The sequence below is a fragment of the Primulina tabacum genome, chromosome 6 (assembly GCF_025594145.1).
Source record: "Primulina tabacum isolate GXHZ01 chromosome 6, ASM2559414v2, whole genome shotgun sequence".
NCBI classification, from domain to species: domain Eukaryota; kingdom Viridiplantae; phylum Streptophyta; class Magnoliopsida; order Lamiales; family Gesneriaceae; genus Primulina; species Primulina tabacum.
In genome coordinates this window covers 18,570,787-18,582,470 of record NC_134555.1, presented here as the reverse complement: position 1 = coordinate 18,582,470, position 11,684 = coordinate 18,570,787, and the positions used below count along the sequence as shown (strand labels likewise).

The 11,684-nt window shown below is 37.8% G+C and overlaps 1 protein-coding gene across 1 annotated transcript; it reads left to right on the top strand.

The window, feature by feature from the left end:
- Positions 1 to 312: 312 nt before the first annotated feature.
- LOC142549182 (L-ascorbate oxidase homolog) lies at positions 313 to 2,402 on the top strand. Its single transcript, XM_075658010.1, has 2 exons — positions 313 to 1,748; positions 1,897 to 2,402. Exons 1-2 carry the CDS (start codon positions 385 to 387, stop codon positions 2,195 to 2,197), a joined length of 1,665 nt encoding a protein of 554 aa, XP_075514125.1. The 5' UTR covers positions 313 to 384; the 3' UTR covers positions 2,198 to 2,402.
- The last annotated feature ends 9,282 nt before the right edge of the window (positions 2,403 to 11,684 follow it).

The following is an 11,684-nucleotide window of genomic DNA, read 5'->3' as shown; positions in this document are numbered from 1 at the left end:
AACGCAAATATGCAAACAAAAATTCGTAGCCATGCAAATAAAATACAAACAAGAAGTCGCATTTGGTGCAAAACTTATTTTTGGTGTACATGTGTGGGAGGAATAGAGAAGTCAGAAAGCTTGAGGTCGACCTAAAATTCATGCCAATGATTTAATAACTGAAAATGATATTGGGAGAAATTAAAGGTAAACCATGCTCACAAAACTTAACCCCCAAAAAAAAGAACGTTGCTTGCGGTATTACATCAAAATTTCAATGGCCCTGAATATTCTAGCCTTTGTTCCTTTTGGCTTTTTAAAACCGAACTTTCACATAATAATCATCTCCCTCAATAACTCTACGTCAAGAAAATCTGACCAAAAGTATCAAACAAAGATACAAATATGCGTAGCATTAACTTGTTTCTTACACTGATCATTTCCGTTCTTTCAACAAATGTTTTTGTTGTAAAATCTGAGGATCCTTACTTGTTCTACACTTGGAATGTCAATTATGCCACCCTCTCCCCTTTAGGTGTCCCTCAACAAGTCATTCATATCAATGGACAATTCCCAGGACCAAAGATCAACTGCACTTCCAACAACAACATTGTTGTTAATGTCTTCAACCACCTCGACGAGCCGTTGCTCTTCACTTGGAATGGCATTCAACAGAGGAAGAATTCATGGCAAGATGGAACATTAGGCACAAATTGCCCAATTCAGCCAGGTACAAATTTTACTTATCACTTTCAAGTCAAGGATCAGATAGGCAGCTACTATTACTACCCCACCACCGCCCTCCACCGTGCGGCAGGCGGCTACGGCCCCCTCAATGTGCATAGCCGTGACTTGATCCCGGTACCCTTTGATCGTCCTGAGGATGACTACACGGTGCTCGTAGGAGATTGGTACTCGAAAGGCCATTCCAACTTGAAGAAACTAATGGATGGAGGCCGGAGTCTTGGCCGGCCGGATGGGGTTATCATCAATGGAAAGAGTGGGAAAGGTGATGGAAAAGATGAGCCCATGTTCGATATGATCCCTGGGAAGGTATATAGATACAGAATATGTAATGTTGGGATGAAGAATTCCATTAATGCAAGGATTCAAGGCCATACAATGAAACTAGTGGAGGTTGAAGGATCACACACTGTGCAGAATGTGTATGATTCTCTTGATGTGCATTTAGGCCAATGCTACTCGGTGTTGGTCACTGCTGATCAATCACCTAAAGACTATCTCTTTGTGGCATCCACACGTTTTACAAAAACACCACTCACTGCCGCAGCGACAATCCGTTATGTTGGAGGAAATGGTCCAGCGCCAACCGCTCTGCCAGAGGCTCCAGTAGGATGGGCTTGGTCGTTGAACCAGTTCCGGTCCCTTCGTTGGAACTTGACAGCAAGTGCAGCTAGGCCTAATCCACAAGGGTCGTACCATTATGGAAAAATCAACATTACACGTACAATCAAATTTGTCAACTCTGCAGGATCAGTTGATGGAAAGTTGAGGTATGCTGTGAATGGAGTTTCACACATTGACCCAGAGACACCAGTGAAGTTGGCTGAGTACTTTGGGATTGCAAACAAAGTATTCAAATACAGTTTAATTGGTGATGAACCTCTATCTGTTGCTGGAGATAAAATCACCGTTGCTCCAAATGTGATCCAAGCAATTTTCAGAAACTTCGTTGAGATCATATTCGAAAACCATGAGAAAAGTGTTCAATCGTGGCACTTGGATGGCTATTCGTTCTTCCCTGTCGCGTAAGTAGTACTAACAAACACTATGATTTCACTATGAAACGATAGAATCATGCAAATTTGAACAAGAACAAGATTTCTCACTATTTGATGTTAAATTCTAACATATTAGATTTTCATCAATTTCGTACATATATGAATGTTGCGACAGGATTGAGCCTGGAAGATGGACACCAGAGAAAAGGACAAAGTACAATCTAATAGATGCTGTTAGCAGACACACAATTCATGTATATCCAAAAAGCTGGGCAGCAGTCATGACAACTTTGGACAATGCTGGAATGTGGAACTTGAGATCAATGGTGCTAGAAAGGAACTATTTGGGACAGCAACTTTTTGTAAGCGTGCTTTCACCAGAACACTCTCTTCGCGACGAATATAACATGCCAGATGACACTTTGCTCTGCGGACTGGTCAAGAACATGCCAAAACCAAAACCTTACAGTATATGAACAATTCTAAAGTCTGCAATATCAAGAAATGGCATTATGAATGACAGATTTTTCATGTCTTTGGCGTGAAGTATGTGACTCATACATTACTTCAGATTGAAGAAATAAAGATAGAAAATATTAGAGAATATTACAGTGAAGAGTAACGATTTGAATATGGTGGTACGATATGTGGCTACCTTAAGTTTTGTTCAATATTAGAAAATTGAAGTTCATTGTTTTCTTGATTTATGTTTGTTTAGTCATCTGTTTTTTGAAGTGTATTATGGGGGAATGCTTCTATAATTTAGGTTTTGTTTTTTTTCTTTTCTTTTTAATGACTATGGATTTGTGGTCCTCAATTTCAATCGGAATTTTAAAATGTTTAGATGATATACATATTTTGGGAAACATTCAACGACCAAATTCACAAAGATTGCGGGCATCAACTCAAATGAAACACATTCTGATTTCTGTCACCTGCTGCCATTGATAAATACACACACACAAAATTTTTTCCATACTGAGCTCACCTCTATCCCCACCGTTGTAATGACACTCACCTAATTGATTTAATATTTTGATATGTTTTATCACGTCCAATAGATGTGTGTCACCTCAGCAGTGAACACAAAGGTGAACATGATTGTGGGCAGCATATCAAAATTGTACATGTATATTTTGTCGGTGTATAGTTTTCTCGCATCAAAATACAGAGGAAGTTTAAAATTTTAATTTTCATCATAAACAAATATTCTTCTTCGTCGTATGATTTTAATTCAATAATAGGGTGTTCATAAAATTTTACCTCCAAACGTAAACATTTGAAATTGACTCCAACTATTCCGAAATTAACAGAGATAATGCTTCTTGTAATTCTCTACTAAAAATCAACTAGAAAAGCCTTTTTTCAATCTTCAATATTAATTTTCACGATGGACTGATTTGTTTCCCTTTTAGATTGTACTAAAAAATCTAGAAGGTATTTCACATGTTGAGAAAAGGGAGAGAACGGCGGCGGCGGCGCGGCACGACAATTGTACAACGGCAACACGACGACATGGCAGCGACACCACGACGTGCTTCCAAGTGGGAGACCGAGTTAAGAAGGGAAGTGACCAAATTGTAAGAGTGAGAGAGGAGAGAAGATTTCTGATATGAATATGATCGAGCATTAAGAGCTAACTTTTGGAATGAGTTTCAGGAAGCGTAGTTGTCTAAATCGTACAAGCTTGAAGGTAATTGAATGTGAAGAATCAAGTGTTTTCAAGCGATTAACGAGATTCAAAGAAGCATTTCATAGAATCGTGTCGAGCAACAAAATATTCGAGTGCAAATGACCCAAGAAGACAACCAGAGCACACAACCATGTGCTAGGCGTGCCCCAGCGGCTAAACAGGGGCACCCTAGCACGACCTATGTGCAACCAAAGCATCTCAACGCTCCAACTTACACACGCCGTGATGCAGATTTCAAGATGAAAACCCTAACTTTCGAGTTTTACATGAATTTTCACCTTTTTTATATACAAACAAAGTTGTAAAAAAATAAAGATTGAAATTTTTTAAACATTATAGAGTTTTATCAAAGATTTGAGAATATTTTTCTCTGCAAAAAACTTTGGTTTGTTTACACCTTTGTGTGCTCCTAAAACAAAACTGATCAAAGTTCATACTCTGTTGCATTTGTTGATTGTTGTTCACGAGCATTGTCAAATACGAGTTCTTTTAATGTTCTCTTGAGATCAATTGTTCTTATTTATGTTATTTGTTACTAAATCACATAGTTTAAAGATGAATATCATGTTGCTTTTCTCAAAGATACAGATCGGGGTTACGAAAATATTGTTGTTAATTCACTGAATTGAGGGCATGATTGCGTCTAGTTCGTGTTTTTCTTTCATACATAACTAGATTCACATGTTTTGGTATCAAAGCTATGACTTGCTCCGATTGTATCATTTGATAATAAAGAGAAATGTTTTGAAACAAGTAAGTTATCTTGTCTTATTTATCAGGTTTTCTTCATCTATTGTTTGTGTTCTTCGTTTCCTTGTTTCGCAAAAATTCTCTTAGAAGTCTTGTATTCTTGTTTTCTTGTGTTCATAAATCTTGTGATTTTTGAAGTTCTTGTATTGTTCTTCGTTGTTTCTTGTTGCAAAAGTTTATTTGTCTTGTCTTGCAATTTGGCAAAAAAATGACTTTTTTTTATAAAAAAAGGGAGGATAAAATTTATATATAAAAAAGAGGATCAATAAAAAAGAAGGATTGATCAATAGAAAAAAAAGGAAAAAAAGAGAGAGTGTTTTAATTTTAATGCTTGAATCTTAACATTAAAAATTCTTCTTTTTGTGTGTGTGAGTCATATCCGGATCCTAAGATTTAATTGTTCTTTTGCAGTCCAAATGAGTCAATTTACAAGTGTCATAATGTTTGAACTTGCGAGTTTGATACACACAAGCTACAAAGCCTCAAGTTCACCATTCCAGATAAATCTCAAATTTGAGTGAAATATTTGAGTGCAGAAGTTTCTTCATGGAATGATTTGTAAGTATTTGTATTGAGGACAAAAAAAAAAAAAGAAGAAGAGAGTTTGAGTGATTTTCATTTGGAGTGACTAGTGAGATTTGGGTGATGTATATGTGAAATGTCTACTGTTAAAATACTGTTAGAAATTTTTTTTTTTAAATCTCTCTTTGAAATAATCAAGCCATGCACGAAATAAAAGTTGTCTATCTATCATTTAAAAAATCACTCAGCTACTGAAAGAAAATACTGCAGTTAAATAAAATATAAATATTATCAAATTCCTAAACTGCTGTTTAAAAGAACTTCAAGGTAATATTCGAACTCATTCCAAATCCTCATCATGTAAAATGATGCGAAACGTGAAAATATAATCCTGACTCATAAACATAAAATGCAGAAAAATGTAAGGTCCATGGGTCAACATACACACATCCAGCTTCGTCTTCTCAGTCTTCAGCGCCTCCAATCTCCACATCATCATGCTCACCTGTATCATTCACACCTCGTGAGTCTTAAAACTCAACACACATCGATTGTTATAACAAGTACACATACATAACATGCAACAGTGAAAAGTACTGTAATTAACATGCAACAATGAAAAGTACTGCAATTAACATATATTTCATGATCTTAAAAGCATGAACTTATGCATAGCATATATCAAAGCATAAGGTGTCCATAACATATCTCATCATATCAACATATACGTGTTCATTTTCTTTATTTCAATTCAAAGCATTAGTTGTGACTTTTGTATCAGCTCTGGTCGATGGATCTATCTACGTATAACCGCGGTACCCGACGTTGGGGACATTAGCAACAATATTATCCATCCACTGAGTCTTGGCTTTACATGTTGTGTTAGTATTCGTGTTAGTCACAACGAACTCTCATCTTTCAAAACATAACATCATATTCATCACTTATAAAAATCATACATATACGTAAATTTCCTTAAAATCAAGCATGCAACGTATTTTTCGTATTTCCATAAAAAGTCATGTTCGTGATTACATGTACTTTAAAAAATGTCAATTTGTGATCATGGCGCTTCCAGGACTGATAACTCGACTCGGGTGCAAAATGATCATTTTTTCCCTGGAAACCCTAATTGACCATTTTACCCATGGGCCATAAAATTTCAACCCGAAGCCAACCAAACTCCTCAAAACATATTTAAAATCGTTACCTAGACGTAACCTCGAGCCCGTTCCGTAACTTTACGATTTGTTTTAAAACTTGGACCGGGGTCCCGTTTTTAATTCGAAACTTAACCAAACTTTCTCAAATTTTAACCACAACTTATTCACACCCTACCATCCCCTAAACGACACAACTCCCGCAGACTTGATCCCCCTAAGCACTGCTGTCACTTGATTGAAATTACTGCATCTTGCAACCTATAGCCCTAATGCACTAACCCTCAAACTTTAGACCCTCCGCCTGACCAACTCGATCCAGCCTTCAACCAATGTTGCCTAGGACCAAGGTCAGGCCGTGGACTCCCTCCTGGACCAGCCCTACTTGCGCTTACTACCCATGCATTCAACCCTACGTGAATCACCCGAAAACAAGCCAAAATCCTACCCTACTTGAATCTTGCGTCTCGATCGCCTCATAGATCGTGACCAGCTGTGGTTGAGCCATCCTCGACCACGTCTCAGTCCCCTTAAGGTCTGCAGCGTGTCTTGGTTTGACTCCAATACACCCACCCCCTTCCCTATCCCCATCCTTCCCATGCATTAACATGTACCTAGACCCGATAGGCTCCCCATGGCCCGATCCAAACCCAAATACAGCACCTAGACGCCTTTGATCTCAACATATACAGCCCTTAAAAACGTAAATCAGCAGCCTCTTACACAAGCACAACAAAGATGTGAGTTTCATGCAAAGAAAATGCATATTTCGTGACAAAATTCGTATAAAAATATCACAACATGATTCATCTAAGATTTATCATGTGAAAACATACAAATCTACATATATTGATGTGAATAATGAGAAAAACGGGATATATGCATGCCTTTGCGTGTTTACGCTCGAAACCTTTGAGATATTCACGTAGAACTTGCATAGGAGAGACTTGGAATGATTTCTTCGCAAAAATTTTAGAGAATTCGAAGGTGGCTGCTGGTGTATTTTCGAAAATGCTGCTGGAGAATGATGGAGGTGGCGGCCGAGTTGTGTAGGAAATAGGTTTAGGGTTTAAGTGTAGGGTTAAGTCATAATATTAAATGCTGATGAGCCCTTAATTAAAAATAAAGATAATAAAAGGATTTTAGGCCCATTAAGAAATAAAATAATCCCATTAAGTCCAAAAAACCTCTCTAAAAATATTTGATTTAGACATTTTTTAAAATATTGCCCGAACCCTCAAAAAGTCCACTGAATTGCTAAAATTTGCGTACCGGTTAAAAATATGACCCGGCGAGTAAAAATACTCTACCAATGACCATTTTCGAAAATCACCTTTAATTACACCATATATTAAATAATTTAAATAATTATTTAATAAAAATATTTTTCTTAATTATATCTGGTCTCCATTCCTTGTTCGACCGCGAAATATTACTAAAAGCCTTAATACGTAAAATTTTAATAAACCATGAAATAAACCACATATTTATGCAATAATTGTAACGTTCAGAAATTTTAAGGTCCACGTGAACCACATGCATGCAAGTTGTCAAATTTCTTATGTATTTTAAATTAAATGGTTTTAGTTACATGAATTAAGTGTGATGTGCATGTTTACATGTTTATAATATACTTTTCTACATGAATATATAAAACTCTATTTTTAAAGGTTATTCGAGATGCGATCGAGGAACGGAGACCGATGGCTGAAAAATGGAAAATATTTTTATTAAACAGTTATTTTTATTTGCTTATAGGGTGGTGTATTTAAAAATGAATTTTCGAAAACGAGGTGTTTTGAGGTGATTTTATACGCCGAGTCGTATTTTTAAACAGTATTCGATTTTCGACGAAAATATGAACTTTTCGATAACTCGGCTATTATTTTCACAAACTTTCCTACACAAAATATTTTAAATATTTACTAAAGGGCTCAATGGGCCTATTATACATTGACTAATGGTCCTAGACTTGCACTTGAGTTTTAATTAAAATAAAAATCCTAAACACCTAAAACTAACCTCACCACTCACGCACACCACTCCTCGGACACAAGGACTCCTCTTCGAAACCCCCAAAAGCATACATACACGAAAATTCAAGGGAAAATCACTTGGGTTTTGAGAGAAAATCAGAAAGGTTGCATCCCTCCTCTCCCCGCAGACGTTCTTTGCATCGCAAGCCTTTTTTCGTGCGTAATATACGCAAAGGCACATCACAAATCTCATTTTCTCATCTATCACACCATATTACATGCTTTAATTATGTTTGCATGGAAAATATGTTGGTATTTTATTTATTTTTTTTAGTCCATAGCATGTCAATAACTCATGTTTTTATGATCCAAAACATATGATAAATTTGCATAAAGGGGCTGCCATGGTAGGGGCTTAATAGGGACATTTTCCACTGGATTTAGTGTCCTTAAGGGCATGATCAAAGGCAGGACAGGATCAAGTATCATAAGGAAAAAAATTAAGAGTCCTAGTGGGTTGGAACTCTTCGGCTGGGGTCTACTAGAGGGATGCGACTTTAGCTACTGTACGGTCACGTCCAGAGCATCTAAGGGGATGGTGTAGTGCCCAAGAATCAATACACGTAAAACCATGCAGCTATTTAATTAATTTTCAATGAGTTTTAGCCATGCATAATTTATGAAAATGCATTATTTTAAATTATTCATGTTTATGGTGATGCACGTTAAAATGTTTTTCAAGTTTCATATTTCAGGCGATTATTCGATGCGGGACCGAGGAAAAGAGACCGGTGACGAGTTTGGCAAATTTTAAATACGATATTTTATTTTAAGTTAAGGATGTGGTGTTTTAATTAATTTATTGAGTTGTTAGTATCTTTAAAGCCTAATTTATGTATTTAGTGATTTAAGAATTTAAAACTTTTAAAATTAGCATGTTGTGTGTGTTATTTCAATTAAAGGAGAACGTTATAAAAATTAATGTGTATTTCACTTTAATTAGGGGAGAGTTAGTGTTTTAATTGATGACTAATTATTTAATTAAGCATAATTTACTCCCTAATTACTAAAACACGCACACACACACACTTTTACACACACCTGTACACGACTAAACACACACACTCACTTCACATTGAGATTTTTATTATTTTTGTGAGAGAAAACCTAGGGTCCCTCAAGCTAGAGCAGCCGCCCCTTCCCTCTTAGATTTCCAGCAACTTTTCGTGTCTTTTCTTTGAGGATTTTAGTGCCCCGTTCGTCCCGGATCAAGCCTCGCTCCATTCCCACGTCGGTATCGCTGTTTCGGTAAAGTTTATCATCAAAAGGCACGTATAATCTCTCCTTTGCTACGTCGATCATGTTATATTATGTGTTGCGTTGTTTTTATGCGTAAAATCATGTGTATGATGTTCGTAGTTTGAGCGATTAATTGATTGGATCGACTTTGAAGGAAAATTTTTAGATCTAAATCACGTTTTTACTGTTCTTCTTAAAACTGCGAATTTTCGGTCGAGAGTTTGAGAAAACTTTCAACGCGAAAAACGTAGAGCTTTTTGATACCTTCGATTTGATATATAATTCGAAATTTGTGGACAAATATTGAGTGAGTTATGGCGTTTTTCGTGAAACTGCTCAAACTGCGTTTTTAGAAATTCTATGATATTGATGTGTTCTTGAAGTTTTTGCGTTGCAGGCTTCGTTGGAGATTGACGAGTGATTGTTGCTGCGTATAGATATATTGGTAATGATGTTTGGAGTATTTTTGAGGTTACGTTTCATGTCGTTAGGCACTTGAACTAGTGGGAAGTCGTAGGAAATCGATTTGATGTCAATTGCCGTATTTTGTGTTGCATTGGGTAGTAGAGTGGACATCGTGTTTTGAGGCGTTTGTACGAGTTTTGGTGCAATGTTATGGTGTCCTAAGAAGAGTCGTAAGGTGTTGAATCACATCCTTTAAGTGTCAAATTGGGTGAATAGACATTGCATAAGTTTTCTCGCAGGTGCAGAAAAATCGAGGGCACACGGACCTGCACACGGACCATGACACGGGGTCCGTTCCTTTGTTTCCTCCTTAGTGCCAAGAAACCGAGAGCACACGAACCTTGACAAGGACCCGGACCTGGGGTCCGTGCCATTCCTTTTCTTCATGACACATTTTATAGTATGTATACGGACCTGTACACGGACCAAGGCACGGGGTCCGTGCCTTCCCTTTTTCCTTCGCGCACATCTTACTGAACCCACCCGGACCCGTACACGGACCCAGGCACGGGGTCCGTGTACTGCTTATTTTGGGAAAAATATTGATGTATGCTTTGAGGTTTGATTTCTTGGTTTAGTGCACTGATTGACATGGTCGAGTCATGGGAATTTTAGCATGCCCTAAGTAAGCAATTGAGCTTAGGTATAGGCATGATGATTACGTCTTAGTCACGCAAGTTAAACTTTTGAGCTCATGTTAGCATGTTGCAGCAACGGCCCCAAACGAGATCCAACGAATCCCTCAACGCCAAGTAAGTATGATGACCTGCAAAAGAAAACATTTTCAAGTTCTGAGGTATGCTAATTGCTTTGTGACCAAATTTATGAATGGGTTTAGAAGTCGGTGAACGTGGCCGAGGACCTCTCCGCCCCGTTAAACTTATGAACGGGTTCAGATCGGGATTGGAAAGCGTTAAACTTATGAACAGGGACCAATCCACCCGTTAAACTTATGAACATGGATCTTATGTATGCGGCAGTGGATACGTCCCTGTCAGCCCAGTAATGTGGTGTGTCTGATCAGGCCTTATTATGTTATGGGTCACTTACTTTGAAACATATCTCTACGCAAAATTATGCTTTATACGCTCAAGTTTATGTTACGAGAATGTTTAAGAAAAGCTCATGTTGATGGCACGTCTAAGTTAAGCTCACGATGTTCAAGTTTCAAGCATGTTAAATTCAAGTTCAAGTATGTATGTTCTATTTTTAAAGTTGCATGCGGTTTTATTATATAGTACTCGCTATTTCCCAGTTTATACGCGTTGGGTCTTTAGACTCATTAGACTTGATCGATGCAGGTGAGTATGTTGATGAGGAGACAGGAGGTGGCGACCAAGGGGCAGGCTTGGACTGAGCGGGAGGCTAACCCGAGGACCGCAATGTTTATGCTTTTATGCAAATGTTAATTTACTCTGATTTCATGTTTTGAGGGAAACACTTTGAGCAAACCTTTTGTGAGCAAATTTTATTGAAGTTATTTTGAGCAACCATGTCTTATGTAGGACTTGGTTAAGATATTTTATGGCAAACTTTGAAGGTTATGTTATGTTTAAGAAAATTTTAAATTTTTACGCAAATTTTGAACGGTAAAAGTACGGTACGCTGCAGATGGTCTAGAGGTCCTAAAGGTGCTGAACCATGGTCGTAGATAGGCTGTACGATGGCTGGTTTGAGTCTAAGGGGCTGTTGGTATCAGAGTGGTGTTCCTGTAAAGGGTTATGCCTGCTGCCAGTCGCAAGAAGCTTTCGAAGTCACATCTCAAGTCTGTAAGTTTTAATTTTTGCATTTTGTATGTAGTAAGCATTGAATCATGGATGCAGCATATCCATGTTTTGAGTTTAGATTTCGTGCGTCCTATGTCATTGATATCATGTTCATGTATAGTGGGTTTACGTGTTGGGTAATTGATGGGACAGAATGCCTCCTAGACGTGTGGTTGACCGAGAAGCAAGGGAAGAGGAACGAGAGACCCAAAATGAGGAGAGAGCCAATCCTCCACCTCCACCGCCAGATATGCAAGCGCAGATGCTGGCAGGAATGACTCAATTCTTTGCACAGTTTGCGAGGAACCAGACTGCTGTAGGCCCCGAGGAGA

What these genes read in the sequence shown, in the direction of transcription:
- LOC142549182 (XM_075658010.1), top strand. Translation starts at nt 385, where the DNA reads ATGCGTAGCATTAACTTGTTTCTTACACTGATCATTTCCGTTCTTTCA. An exon ending in TATTCGTTCTTCCCTGTCGC is followed by an intron (nt 1,749 to 1,896) that starts GTAAGTAGTACT and finishes ATGTTGCGACAG; the next exon opens with GATTGAGCCTGGAAGATGGA.